We start from the raw sequence: 15268 nt of genomic DNA, 5'->3' as shown, positions 1-15268 counted from the left end.
CTAACCTCGAAATCACAAACATCCCACTGTCCCCAGATTCTACACCTAATAGTTAATTAGTCGCTGATGACCCTGTCAGTTAAAGCGACTTTGAATAGAAAAATAGAATTTTTAGGGTCGACCCGCGAAAATTTAAAATTTTAAAATAAAATATTAAATATTTTTTTTGAGAGATAAAAATGATCAGATCTGGTCAAGAGCAAATAAAAATAATTATCAGCTCAGGTAGGCCATCTTGCCCCGCCTACACTGATAACAGTAATCATAAACATGAGTAACTTTAGACGGTAATAAAATTACAAGAGTAAACAATGTTGAGTAAGAAGACTATAGTCAGCTTAATATTTAAGTGACTATAAGAGACTAAAATAGAACAAAGAAACATAAGAGACAGGATAGTTAAAATAAAAGATCTAATAAGTTATTCAACGTATTTACTATCGCGAGTTTGAAATAAATATAAATAAAAGAGTAGAGAAAAAAAGACAAGCTAAGTTTCAAATATGCGATCGAGTAAGATGCTTTTTCAAGAAGCACTTGAGGGAAAGGCCGTCCCGGTCAGCGTTAAATATTTTATTGGAATTCGATTGCTCTAATGTCCGGATACGGATGCGGATACGGATGTGTAAGAATGAAAGGAATGATGATACACGAAAGCAGATACACTGAAATGGAAGTTGTTAGTTGAGATAAGGGAAAGAATTCCCTTGGAAAGACGATCGGCGACTGGGCAGATGTCTTGTTCGTAGATAAAATTTCGAGATCTTTAGACGAGAGGTTTAAAATCTTTCAGCCCTCTTCTGGCTGATGTATAAATGGAGAAAGCTGCTCGAAAAGTATCGCAATATTATTTAGGATAGGCAAGAGGGATGCGAACATATCACTGGTCATCCCCTCGATAATAAAGCCAATCTGGATGTCGTTAGCCGAGGGATCATTTCACTCGTGGGTCAAGAGTCGGGATTCCTACTTCAGTGTCCTCGGTGACTCGTTAGTCTTTTTATGATATTCGTTTTGTCCAGCCGAGTTTGTATTCTTTAAAATTTGTCTCCGCACTTGAAGCGAATTTGTATTGAATAATTGACAAGACGGAAGCTCTTGAGTTTTCATCACATGTGGGGCCGAGTGGTTAAAGAAGGGATGGAATATAAAGAGGTTATATTTTTGAGAAGAAATCTTCTTGCAATTGTGGATGTTTTTTAGCTGCAGGCGCCCAACGAGGGTGGCATGTTTTCTGTTTCGTTCCTTATTCGTAGTTCCTATTTCAGGGTTAGTTGTAAGCAAGAAAGTAGGGTCGAAAATTTATCAAGTGCTGAGTTGGATAGTGATGGCAGTGTAGGAGGTGCTGATGGGTAAAAGTGCGAAAAGAGAGTCATGGTAAAGTCTCCCGAAGGCAAGAGAAGAACCGAGTCATGTGTATCTAGCAGCACGTAGTGCCAAAAGTGAGGGTGCATTAGCCAACCTCGGCCATTATCCACGCGTGAGAGAGTCTTAAATTATCTGGCTCCTACTGCTCTTTTACACTATCCCCATTGCCGCTAACCATTTTGTACGCCAGCGTGAAAAAGACATATGAGTCTTTGTAAAAATGAATAATTTCATAGATTTAGTGCTTTAATTCGACTAATCTTGTTACCCAACTCTCAACTTTTAACTTAACCAATTTTTGTTTACTTGGAATACATTATTGGATGAATTGATTATACAGGGACTTGGGACAAGTGAAATTCCGATACACTGATAACTGGGTTGAATGACTGGACGGGATATCCGGGGCAAGCCTAACCGCTAAGAGCTCTGATCCGGTGGTGGTTTATCTAATTTGAATTGTCGAGGAGCAAAAGGATAGAGGAAGCTTGTGCTATAATGGTGTGCTAGGTACTGGGTACTTGATACTGGTGGGTGGGTAAGTAAGGATAGGAACAGGATGCCGAACTTTGGTAGGGCTTGGGCTCGGGCTATCTCTTGGAACACTGTTCCAAAGAGGCTCTTTAGACTCTAGTGACGTGACGTCGCTTAATACCCTAATCCTGGATGCTAGTGTAGAAAGTGCTGTCGGAGATACTGGTAGTAGTGGTGTTTAAGACGATGGCGTCTCATGTACTCAAGACTATCTGAGGTTTGCTAATTAATTGACGAGATTCAATATGCATTCGTCTTATTTTAACGCCTGGAACCTCGTCGTCCCACGTAACGGGCATCAGCAAACACTGGATAGATTGGACAGGGCATTTGGTATTGGTGATGTTTAGTTATTTTTATATTGTTGATCCAGCTTGAAACGTGATCTGTGCTTCGTCATAGTCGATGTGTTCATCGTCTTATCACGTAGTACAAGAGGGGTTACTTTCTAATTATTCCCCATGGGTTTTGCGTGGTGAAGGGCTATAGACTGTAAAAAGAGATGGATGATTGGAGATAGAATGAGAAAGTGAATGTTGGCAATAGGGTGGGTAGACTCATCGATCCCTTCTCATCTTTCTCTCATCTACTGAGTCCTTCTTCTGCTTCCTATGCTTCTTCTGGCTGGTTCTTCTTCACCCCCCTCGTTCTCGTTCTCAGTCCGACCCCGGCCTTCCTTGCCACCCCTTGGTACTGCTTTTCATCTGCTCACTGAAGTCCGTAGTCTCGACGCGGTCGAGCGGTCTTGCTGGCTCCGCAAATAAAAGTGATAATGTCTTGAGCCAACGATGCGATTTAACTTACGATTCTGGGTGATCCTCTGGTGTTGGGAGAGTAGAGTTCACTGTTCTAAACTTGGTGGTTTTGAAAAGCGGGTGGGTGGCTGGGTAGATGCCGGTTGGTTGGGTTCTCATGAGCTAGAGATGAGTAAAGCCAGCAAGTTAGTGAGAGACAAGATTCAAGAAAGGGATGCTGAGGTTTAAGGGAGGCTTGAGTCGTTCAATCCTAGAGAGTAAGATTCTCTTCTAAGCGCTGACGCTGATCCGGCTCTTCATTCAAGACTCGCTAAATCTTCGATCGCGGTTTATCTAATTTAAGTCATTGTAGTCGAGATAATTTTGATAACTATTAACCCACTGTACAATCGCTCTTGATTTTAATTTTCTGAATAATTTTATGAAAAACCACTCAGTAGTAATTTCACTTGTGACAGATCGTCAATTGACCATTGACACTTTTTTACTAAAATTTTGTCGTAAAACTTGTCTGGGAACTATTTAAGTACGAAGGTTACAAAGCTCTATTAAAGTCTTTTGTTTATAAAGCATAATAAGTACAAAGTATTGGTCTTGATAGCAAGTTCCATCCAAGGTTTCAAGAGACAATCTAGAACCAGAGTTTCCCATCGAGCTTTTCATGTCGTTTTTCTTCTTCTCGTTGGTTTAAACTTTTTTTCCTTAGTTTTGCAGTTGCAAAGAGGCTTGCACCGACGTAGAATGCACGGTATAAAATATCAGAACCGGGGGTGGATTCACTCCCAACAGAAACGTACTTTGGGGGTGGACAGTGCGCAGAACCCGCCCCCCACCTTCATTGCGTCGAGTTGTGAATGCGCCTGTCGTCCATTCGCGCACGTGCATCGCGACTTTATTCTCCCACCTTGTAGCTTAACTCAGGACATCTACAACCCCCGCCAAACTACCCCAAAGCGGGCTTATTCAACATAGCACACAGTAGCTCGCGAGCACCCCGTCGGCGAAGGGCTTCAACGCGTTCCGTCGGCCTCACTTTTATTTAACTCACTTCGCTATAGACTCGAGCCAAAATGACATAATTTCGCGAGGGTTAAACTTATTAACAGTGTATCTAATAATTGTCTTTTCAAATTTTGTGAATATCTTGACCATATATTGAAAAATACTAAAACTTTTTTACTGAATTAGGTAGGATGATCTATTTATTGAGTCGTAGTGACGTAAAAGAACGTGTGCCAAGGTGTTAATAATGATAATAATAATAATGAAAAGAATGATGGTTGATGTTGATGATAAGATAATGATGAAAAAGTGAATGACAAGAGTTCACCTGGGATTTTTGTGTTCCAGGGTGGAACTGACCAGCGTGCCAGGTGGACAGAATGCAATGGCACATCTCAAAAAACGTAAGCTGGAAGCTGATTCGGTTATCCCGAAGCCGCTACAACAACAGCAACAGTCAGCACTGCAGCTAAATGGTAAAAAACCGTTACATCAAGTTTGTAGTGCGGGTGGTAGTGGTTGTGGTGGTGTAGGTGTAGGTGTTGTTGGTGTTAATCAACCGAGTGGCCAGATACAGCAGCAGCAGCAGCAGGACATGGAAAGTTTTGATGCCGCGACAAAGCGCAGGAGAAAAATAGTTCATGATGATGTAAGAAAGAGTATTGACCAGAGTGACAAGACGATGGCATTACCTCAGAAAAAACGTGTTTTTAGTGCTAATAATAATTTAGGCAGCCCAGCTAGAAAGACGAGTAAGAATTCGGATGAACAACCTGAGGACGATGAAACTTTAATACGTGAGACGGAAGCTGCATTAAAAAGTTTGTCGGGTAGTTGGCCTGGACCTAGTGGTTCAATGTACCAGAGAGGTAATCCGGATGAGGATAAATATGAATCGAATTTTGAAAATTTATTTGAGGAGAAGAAAGATAATCCTAAAATGTCACCGTCTTCGGTTTCAACGTCTTCGAGTACCAGCAATGAGACGGGATGTTCGTTGAAGGATGTGATTACGTATCGTGGGCAACAGGATCGACGATTTCAACAGAACAAATTGCAAGAGTCTCATAAACAGCAGTCGCAATTGGTGATGAAGAAAAAAGAGGAAATATTAATGAGGATGGAGCCGGATTGTCAGCCTATGCAGTGTCAAATAAACGCGGATCTAAATAAAATGCGGTCGTTATCTAGGTCAATGATAATGAAAGACCGAAATGACAGGATGTCTGATCTACGACAAGGCGACAAATATTCGCGTTACGACCCACCGGATTTCAATGAGCTCGTAGACGACTCCTCAAATGAATTAGAGATTGACATGTCTGATCCCCTTGCTGAAAAAGACGACAGTGAGCGAGATCGTTCCGATGACAAAGATAAGGATAGAAACAAAAGTAATGGGCCGCATCCCTCGTCAAGACATCACCCTCAAATGTATTCCAATTATCAAAGGTACCCAGACAACAGTATGAAAGTATCACCAACGACCTCAACATCACCGCCAACTTCCTCATCGTCGGCATTCTCCGGATCATCAGCATTCCGACCGCCCAATGCCGATCACACGAAACCGCCTTGTCGTACACCAGTAGCACCTGCATCAACGGTATCCAGCCCACCAATAGGACCCTATCCAGCATCAGCAACATTCGTGGGTTTTCCTACACCAATTCCTGGTCCAGTTATGCCAGTCCCACAGCCAGTGATCCCGCCCTCAGTAGAGGAGAAACACTCGGTGTCGCTTCTCCAGTTGAAATCACCGAAAGAGGAGCAGCATCAAGTTCAACCGGAAGCTACCCCAATGCCTGTAAAGACACCCGGGACAGGATTACCACCCGTCACATCACCCGACACCAATTCGTCAAAGCAGTATACGATTCTCCAGCCGGCCGGTCTGGGTTCCCGTGCGGCCACTGCGATCCAGGACATTGCTCGTGAAGGTGTCGTTAGTGTAACTGCTGTCAGTAGCGCTGGTGTTAGTAATACCACCAGCAGTTACACCACCGGGAATAATAAAAATAATCCTCTTAATAATAACAACAACAACAGTACTAATAACAATAATACTAATGCTAATAACAATAATAATAATAATAATAATAATAATAATAGTAGTAATAACAATACTAGTAACAATAATAATACTGGATCCACGAATATTGGTAACACCAATGCCAGCAGTATCACCACCAATACCACCACCTCAACTACCACGTGTCCATCAGTAGGTGACGTCTCTACTACAACAGGAACCGGTCCACCAGACGTGATGAAGATGCCAGACAGAAACGGCTTCGATGGCAGCAGACCCGGCATGTCTATGTCACCGTCCAGCCTTGCTCGAGGTATGACATGAGGCTCTTTTAAACGTTACACAATATATATATGTATATACGAACTTTGCAGCGTCAATTCAGAAATAGGTCTTTCGCGAGAGGGTTGCTTTTTGCTCGCGTGGGTAAATGTTGAGGGAGAGTCTAGATATACGGGTTTTGAAACATGAAAGGGGCACAAAAGACACTTTCCACTGGCTTCCTCATCACTACATCACATCACTGCTCCTGGACCTTCTCTTCTCTTCTCATTTTCTATATATATATATATATATATAAAGTTAGGGGAGACTTAGTCCGAGCACAGAAAATCAATAATTACCAAAGCGAGGGTGCTATGACTCAAATGTTGAAATCAAGGTCCTATCCCTTATTCTTGTGTCCTCTACAGATCTTTCCAACCCTTTTCACTCCCTTATCCATCACTTCCTTTATTCCATTTCAACTATTATTTTTTTTTTTATTTTTACTTTTTCCCAATACTTATTTAGCTGGTTGCAATTATTTGATAAATATTTACGGATAAATGAGAGTGGGATTGACGGGTTGAGTAAAGTGCATTCCTTAGTCTTACATACGGTGACACGATGAGGGTTTTAGTTGAGAAAATTTGGGGTTGATACCACGTCATACGTATAAGCCACAGCTGTCAGCGAGTGGAAACGTGACTAGCATCACCCTTCGTACTTACATATATATATATACAGATGGATATATGTATATATATATAATAACATTCTGGTCTGAGCAGCCTTATTACCACCCTGCCATCACTTTCAAGCTCTCATTATCCCGTTAACATTTTCTCTATCCTCACTAGCAAGATTAGCTCATGTCCAAGGAGCTCTTAAATCTTTCATAAGAATACTTTTACTTTTTCGTTTAATTCTATTACCATTTTACTAAATCCTAAATTATGATTAATCGGTAAAGCATAACGTGCGACCTAATTTCGCTGTTATTTAATGTAACAATCTTTTCGCACTCACGTTAATAATATAAAATGAAAAATAAATATATATATATATACATATATAAAGAAGAAAAAAAAAATTAGCTTCGATTTTTCTGATATGATTGCGTGCACGATTGGATTTCCGGGCGTCGTTTTCTCCTCGCAAAAGAGAAGCATGTTGACACGCCATAAAACCACTATCGGGAAATCCGCCGGCCGCAAAAAAGCCACCCCCGTGTACAGTTCCCATCCCCTTTTTTTCAGTAGTTAGTAGTCAATAAAAATAAAATATAACAACAATAATAATAAAATAAACTACCGTGTAACTCAATTTTACGGTCACTCATTTTAACCAAGTGGTATTTAAAAAAAAAAGCATAATTTGAATATTTTATGATTGATATGTCGGAAAAAAATGTAATAGAGTTTTGTTAAAAAAATATCTGAAGGTGGCACGCGTCCACATTCATCCCCTATACAGAAATGAATAAAACAATCCGGGTGTTTATGTACACCTCTTGCTTAAACCCGCGATGACGGTGACCCTCACATGAAATGGCTACGAAATAACACTATTACACACTTGGCATCCCTCTTACGGTTTCTGCTTTCCGACCTCATCCACGGTCTCTCGCCTGGTTTATCCCTCGACAGCTTCACTCTCTTTTCATATACCAACAAAAACCCTCGTCCTGTCTTTTTCCACCCTCACCGTCTGTCCAACTCACCGGTTTCTCTCTGGCCTTTACTCTTGCTTACTCAGTCGCTTGGAAAAAAAATAAACGTAGAAAATAAAAATAAAAAATCTTCTACCCGGGCTCGTTACAAGTCTATTCAGACCTCCGGAAAAGAACAGTGCGTGCCGGTATTCATTTTGTTGACCGGAACCATTACCCCCTACCTAAAAAAAAAAAAGGTTTATTTCCCTTATTTGTTTTTTATTTTAACGCACCTAATTTATTAATACCACTTCCTACAAATAAACTCTTTCCTTAATTTTCCTTGCTTGCGAATTGCTAATTATAATTACTTTAAATAAATAATTAAAAAAAAAAAAAATGTTGGAAAATCCAAAAGTGCACACCTCAGTCACTCATTTTAATTTTAATCATTACTTTTATTTTATAATACATTGAAGTGTACAAATTAAACCGGGTTGAAAAATTTTATCTGATTTTAGTCTAACTAGACTGTATTCAAACTAATTAGTCTGTATTTGAACTAGTTGATCTATTTTTGAATTTGTATTAGAATTCTAAGTTGTCTTTGATCTACAGACAATCAAAAACAGACTAAAAAATAAATAATAGGCAGAAAAGGTCTAATTTTGGTCGGAATAAAAATAAAAGTAGATAAAATATTTTGAAAAAAAAAGTCTGACTTTGATTTACAGGCGACCAAAACTAGATTAAAAATTATTGAAAACAAGTATAAAAATAGTCTAAATAAGGAATAGTACAGGAAAATTTTCCATGCACTGAAAGAAAAATATTACTGTAATAGCAATACTGTTAGGTTATAGTAACCATCTAAAGTTTAGAAAAGCATAGATTGTTAATATAGCAATATTTTATTTGGGAAGACGTCTATTGGATAGATTCCAATTGGAGAAGTGACCGATAGGACATATTCCAATAACTCAGATCCCTATTACCTGAATTACCAATTACTAATAATTTCGATGACCAAAATTTTCAATCACCTAAAATCCCGATCACCCGTAATTTCAATTACCAATACTACCAATTACCCAAATTTCCAATAGTTCAAAATTTCGATAGCTTAATTTTTCGTTAACTAGAAACATTGATGACAAGACATTTCGATTGGACAGGTTTCGTAAGCTCAAAGTTAATTTCTTTGTTATGTAACAAAGCTCAAAATGAATTTCTTTGTTATGTAACAAAGAAATCGATTTTGAGCTTACGAAACCTGTCCAATCGGAATGTCTTGTCATCAATGTTTCTGGTTAACGAAAAATTAAGCTATCGAAATTTTGGATTATTTGAAATTTGGGTAATTTGTAGTATTGGTAATTAAAATTTTGGTCATCGGGATTATTAGTAATTGGGAATTCAGTTAATAGGGATCTGAGTTATTACAGTATGCCCTATCAGTTACTTTTCCAATTGGAACCTGTCCAATAGACGTCTTCCCTTTCATTTGCTTAAAGGTGAGATTGCTATTTTACTCATACAATGTTTTGGTAAATCAACTATCTATATAGATGGTTCCTACGGCAATACGTATTGCTATATTAACCATTGGATTGCTATAATAGCAATTTATAGGGATTGTTAAAACAGCAATACCAAGTATGGAGAATCTAATCAAAAATATGGTTAAGTTGACAATACTTTTATTCAAAATTGAAGAGTTAATACAACAATCTAATATTGCCAATGTAACGATACATTTTTTTATAACAACTATCTGTCATTAGCAAGACTTCAGATGGTTACGATAGCCACATTTTTGTTCAGTGAATTGAATACAAATAAAAAGCCAAATTGAATAGAAATAACTTAAAACTTGTATTTTATTTAAAACAGATAAAATTTTTCGAGCCGTAATTTTATTTATTATATGAAACAAAGTATTAAATAATTTAGTTTTAAGGTAATAAAGATAACAAAATAAACCAACCCGTTAATGACGTCACGTATACTAATCCAATTTACGAGGAGTAGCCCGTTAAAGGATAGTTTATACACAAGGACAGAGACAGAGATAGAGATTGAGTATGTAAAGGTACAGAATAGGACAGCTAAGCAGGGATAGACTTGGTCTACGCGAAATGACGTCCTGATGAAGTTTCTCCTGCCGGTAGGTCGAATGACGGAGTCTGGGCGTACGGAGGATCAGAGCCAGAGGGATTAGTACGACAAAGTTTATAAAAGTCCTAGTCCAATCCTATTGGGAATCCTGCCCCTGTACTCAACATATCCCCTTATAGCCTTACACATTCCTTTACTCTCGCCCTCGTCCGACCCACACTCCCCCACACTCATACTTACTCAGTCATCGCTTAGCTCTCCTTCAGCCGTAAAATCACATGAGATCTTAGTTTAATATACAAATTATTATTATTTTTAATATTGTCATGACGATAAATGCTGCGTTAACTCATGTCGGGGTATTGAGATACGGTATATTTGTTGTATTATATGTTATATGTTATATGTTAGTCTGGGGTCACGCGATCTTATTCCATGCAAGATTACTCGAACCGTTGTATAGTCAATGTTCTATGCCAGTATCATTATTGTAAGGTAGATTTTTATATATTTTTTTTTCTTCGTGTATTACGTGACCAAGACTTTTGTTCAGTGGATGTGTCTACCGGGTAATTGTGGTCAGTCGATAATAGTTGTCACGAATTATTTATTTCATAAATTGTTAATGTGAATAGAAAATTTTTTTTTGTTTTTAAATAAATGTTTATTTTATTTTATTTTAATAGTTTTCAACTAAAATTTACGGTGGTATTTTTTCAATTAATAATTTTGTATTGACCAAATAATAATTGAAAACATTTAGAAGTCTATCGTGACAAGGTCCAATAACGCCGCTTTGATTTGTGTTTCAGAGGGCAACAAGTGCCCGACACCAGGTTGCACGGGCCAAGGTCACGTGACCGGACTTTACTCGCACCATCGCAGGTTAGCAATTACTGATAATTAACTGACCGCTCAACCCTGATTCAATTCGCATTATTTACTTACATTTATACAAATATTATCATTACACATGAGTTTATTTATGTACAGAGAAAAGAGGAATAAAATGAGCTCGAAATTATTTTTATTCAAAATTTAAAGTTTACAAATTAGTCATTCTGGGGCAATTTGGACCACTGAAAATTTTTCTGGATTAAATTAAAAATAAGTTTTTGAGTGCGAATGGAGCAGACAAAAAATTATAAATTTTTAAGAAATAAATAAATTAATGACAGAATGAAAATTGAAAAAAATGCGCGTACTGATTTTTCAAATATTCAAGTACGCATTTTTGAATTTTTATTCTACTTACATTTCATTTAGTTGTTTAAAAATTTTTAAAATTGACTGTCACCTACACTGTAAAAAATTTTCAAAGTGAACGTGGATCAAATCCGAAGTAATCGGGTTGAAATAAAATCCAGATCACTCCGAAATCTCTCCGCTGAAAAGACAAACTCCTTTTTTTTTTAAATTCGAAATCTCGAGTGACGTAGTAAATTCGGATTTAAATAAACATCCATAATCACTCTTGATTTTTAACAGTGTCCATTTACATTAATAATTTTTTGCAAATTTTCTAAGTGCATACAACAATTAAAAATTTTTTTTTATTACGTAGTTCATTGTGCCTCGGATAAAAAATTTGGACAATGGTCTAGAAGTGGAGTTTCATCTTCTTTTGACTATAAAGTGTCTTTTGTTTGAAATTTTTTCATCTTTTTTTTTTTTTTTCAAATTGTTCTACTCCTCAGCGGATTGATGATAAAAAGAATTTCCAAAAAAATCAATATTTCTATTAGTCATGGCTGTTTGAAAATATAAAAATAATCTTTTTACATCAATTATGGTATCTAAAATTTCCTTAACAAAGTATTTCTCTATTATTCTCTATTATCTCTTTCGACTTAATTTCATGGTCAAAAGTAAGTGAAGCCCTACTTCTAGGCCATTACCAAATTTTTTCTTGTCTGTCAAAATTCTTCTTCTAAAAAAATTGATATATTTTAATAAAAAATTATTTTTAAAATTTTTTTTGAGAGCTCATTTTACCCCATTCCCAAAAACGAATACTTTAATCTATTTTTTCTTTCATCAACCAAAATTTTCTGCATAAAAACTTTCTATTAATTTTATAGTTTATCCGGATGTCCAAGAAAGGACAAATTAACGCCTGAAAGTGAGTAATTCAAATTTATAAAAGTTAAATTATTTTTATGCGCATATGTAGATAAATTAGTGCATTGATTTTTGCACAAGTAGGTTGCCACAAGAGTTAATAACAATCATATCCCACGTTATCGCATAATTATTAATTAATAAAATTCCATTTATAAATATTGCGTGCGCGTGGGAGTGTATGTGCGTATTTATTATTATTTTTTTTTTTACAGTATCATTTACTTCTTTATATTCATTTATTCATTTATATTTAATATCATTTTGTTTATCTGTTAACACATTGTAAATATTTCATGGGTATATTCACACGTATTATTATTTTATGTGCTTTTATGTTATGCCGGGTAGAGAGCTTCATTTGTTGTTTTTTTTTTTTTCCATTTTTTTCACCCGTATCGTCTACTTGGAAGGAGAACAACCCAGGAGATCACGGAATATTTTTTTTTGGATTTATTGCCACTAAAAAAACGTTTTGGTTTCTGTTTGTAGTTTAAATGAAATAGTTGCAATTATTTTCTTTTTTTGTACTTTTCATTTTTTTTTTTTTTTTTTTTTTTTTTTTTTTTGAATTTGTGTTGATTATTCGAACTCGAGATCCTGACGACCGAAAAGAGACCCGGCATGCGCAGAATCAAAATAAAAAAAAAACCTGTAATTAAAATAAAAATAAATTGAGGATACGAAGACTATCAGAGAATAAAAAGTCATTGAATCCTGAAAAAAAAACTAAATTTAATTCCATTAAAAGTTAAGTAAATTTTTTTTTTATTTTTTATTGTGTTGTTTAAAAATTTGTTTTTATTTAAATTACTCTCTACCCGCTCGATGTTTATTTAAAAATTAATAACTAATAACATTAACACAACATTGTATTTTTATTCTTAAACCCTCTGAAATTTTATCTGTTATTTATTTATTTCTAATTCTTCCTTCTTAATCTTCGTATTCTCTTAAAATTAAAAAATATAAAATACCTCCCGCGCGTTACGTCCAGACATCAAAATTATAAATTTTTAATTTCGTTATAATGTTATAAAATATTTAAAAAATATACATCGATTCTGCGCGGCCTTATGTCTCGTAAAAAAAAAATAATCTGTAATTTCGGCCTCCGTCTGGATTCTCGCAGTCCTGGCGATGCATGAGACTATTTTGAAATGCCCAACACCGGGTTGCAATGGTCGTGGTCACGTCAGCTCCAATCGCAGCACTCACAGAAGCCTCTCAGGTTGTCCAATAGCTGCAGCAAATAAGCAAGCATCCCGCGATTCCCGTCACAAATTATCAGGTCAGTTTGAATTTTCACAATCACTCGAAAGCCTGTGTTCAAAATGCTCTTGTCTGCACAACTTAGTCGTAAAGTTTTAAACAACTAACAAAAAGAGAACGCATAAGTATGAAAATTCAATGAAACAACATTTTCAAACAGTAACAGGAGTACCGCCAGAATTTATCAACACAAATCTGCTACCGGGATCGATGGACGTTAAGGGTTACCCACTATACGGCACAGTATCCCAAGAAACGAAGCCAAACGTTGTCGGCTCGCCTAGTTACGATTACTACAAAGGGCCTGGAATGCCAGGAAAGCCACCGAAAACCCCAGAAGACAGTTCAACCCGTGGCAGCACGAAAGTAATTCCCAAACCTGAAGTATCGCCTCCTACGAGCTGCTGCAACAGTTTACCGGGCAGGAATCCTTCAAACCCAGACTTACTGGTCCCCAAAACCGAGGAGACTTCATCTTGTCATGTGAACTCACCTCCACCACCCCCACCACCGGTACGGCAGCCTTACGATCCTTATCTAAACCAGGATTCAAATTCGTCGTCGATGTCGTCCATGGAGGCGATGAATTCCCGGCCGATAGGAGCCACGATTCATCATCCAGGTCAGCATCCGCCTCATCATGTGCTGCCAATGCAGCCGACTGTCACCTATCCCATGTCTATGGTAGAGGACACGCGAATGTCTCACCAGATGGCACAGAGATCGCCTTATGAACCGAGTATGATGAGTGGGACGGCGACATCTACCACCAGCGAGGACATCTATCATCATCGCAGCGCTGAACATCGAGGGTACATGCACCCCGTTACAAATGGAATCACACGGCCTGTGGTCACGTATTCCAATGACGTCGGCACTGGGAGATATGACAATGTAGCGGCTGCCAATCATCGGCCTTATGATCCAGGTGCTGGGTCTGGTTACGAACGATATGACACGCAAGGTTGTTCGCCATTCCAGCAGCAACAGCAGCAGCAACAACAGCAACAGCAACAGCTGCACCTTCGAGCAAACATGTACTATCTCGGGCAGACTGGAATGACTCCTGATGAACAGGAACGAGCTTACCATCAGGAAGCTGCCGCAGCGCAGCAACACCAGATGGCGATGGCTGCTGCTACGGGAGTCATGATTAAATCGGAGGATGGTAAGAATTTCTCTGATTGCTATTTATTAAATAGCTAATCTTGATGGAAATCCATCATTAATGGATAGATTTTTGTGATTCAGTGAAGTGCGTCACGACGGCTCAAGTACAGATGCAAAAATCTGGTCCTCCGACGTCACCTGGTGGCTCGGTGATGGATCTATCGACATCTAGCGTGACGTCAACGAGCCCTCAAGCACCTCCTTACGGGTCCAATAGTCTCAGCCCGCAATACGGCGGAGGGCAGACCGTCGGAGGAAGTCCCCAAGCAGCGGCGAGTCCGCACTTGACATCCAGCCCCCAAGTTCCAAGTCCACAAGGACAAACGCTCGACCTCAGTGTGAATCGGCTTCACAGGTAATTAGCAATTTTTAATTTATTAGCAGGAGTATGTTTTAAAAATAGTCAATTGACTATTTATATGTTCAGCGGAGCACCTAGTCCTCAATATTCGACGGGTCACGGTGAAGCTGTTCCCGTTCCAGTGGGTCCGCCTTTCCCAGCACCACGACCCATCGAGGAACAAACAGAACCCGTGGATTTTTCTACGGCTAATGAACCTGTTAATTTCAGCGGCGGTCCTGGAATCAGGCCTGTTGGTTTTCCACCACCTGGAGTCCACGCTGCAGCTTACAGCCGAGAAAGCACTCCAGACAGTGGAGTATCCCATTACATGGACGCCTACAGAGATCCCAGTGGTAAGTAGTTCGAAATTTTACCTTTTTATTACTTAAAACCACGTAATTTATCGCGAAACGCGCCTAGTAAAGTATTTTTGACTTATTGCGCACTTGTTCATCAAAAGAAAAAAATAAAACGTTAAAGTAAATAAACGACGTCCTCAAAAATACGGGAGAGAAATGAGTAGTAGGGTGATAAATTCCAAGCGGACATTGAACGTGGAAACATACAAGCTCCCTGAGGCTTGAGGGGTTGCAGTAAACAGCAGCAGCAGCAGCAGGAAGGTCAAAAAAAGTACGCAC

At 38.2% G+C, this 15268-nt stretch overlaps 1 protein-coding gene across 3 annotated transcripts in view; it reads left to right on the top strand.

Annotated features, from left to right (window-relative positions):
* The window catches only part of LOC103577658 (uncharacterized), a 58369-nt gene that overhangs the window by 30134 nt on the left and 12967 nt on the right, over nucleotides 1-15268 (top strand). Inside the window, exons 1-8 of one of the 3 annotated variants that reach the window (XM_053742926.1) lie at nucleotides 3789-3845; nucleotides 4008-6004; nucleotides 10537-10609; nucleotides 11806-11846; nucleotides 12978-13136; nucleotides 13278-14285; nucleotides 14354-14642; nucleotides 14715-14983. In XM_053742926.1, coding sequence (XP_053598901.1) covers nucleotides 4045-6004; nucleotides 10537-10609; nucleotides 11806-11846; nucleotides 12978-13136; nucleotides 13278-14285; nucleotides 14354-14642; nucleotides 14715-14983 — 3799 coding nt within the window. In that variant the 5' untranslated portion in view covers nucleotides 3789-3845; nucleotides 4008-4044. Of the gene's footprint in view, nucleotides 1-3788; nucleotides 3846-4007; nucleotides 6005-10536; nucleotides 10610-11805; nucleotides 11847-12977; nucleotides 13137-13277; nucleotides 14286-14353; nucleotides 14643-14714; nucleotides 14984-15268 lie in introns of those variants that run through there. The other 2 variants (XM_008558401.1, XM_008558400.1) reach the window with 2 other exon arrangements.

This window comes from Microplitis demolitor, chromosome 2, assembly GCF_026212275.2.
Source record: "Microplitis demolitor isolate Queensland-Clemson2020A chromosome 2, iyMicDemo2.1a, whole genome shotgun sequence".
NCBI lineage: Eukaryota > Metazoa > Arthropoda > Insecta > Hymenoptera > Braconidae > Microplitis > Microplitis demolitor.
Note: the sequence above shows the minus strand (reverse complement) of the source record. Positions and strands in the feature narration are given on the sequence as shown.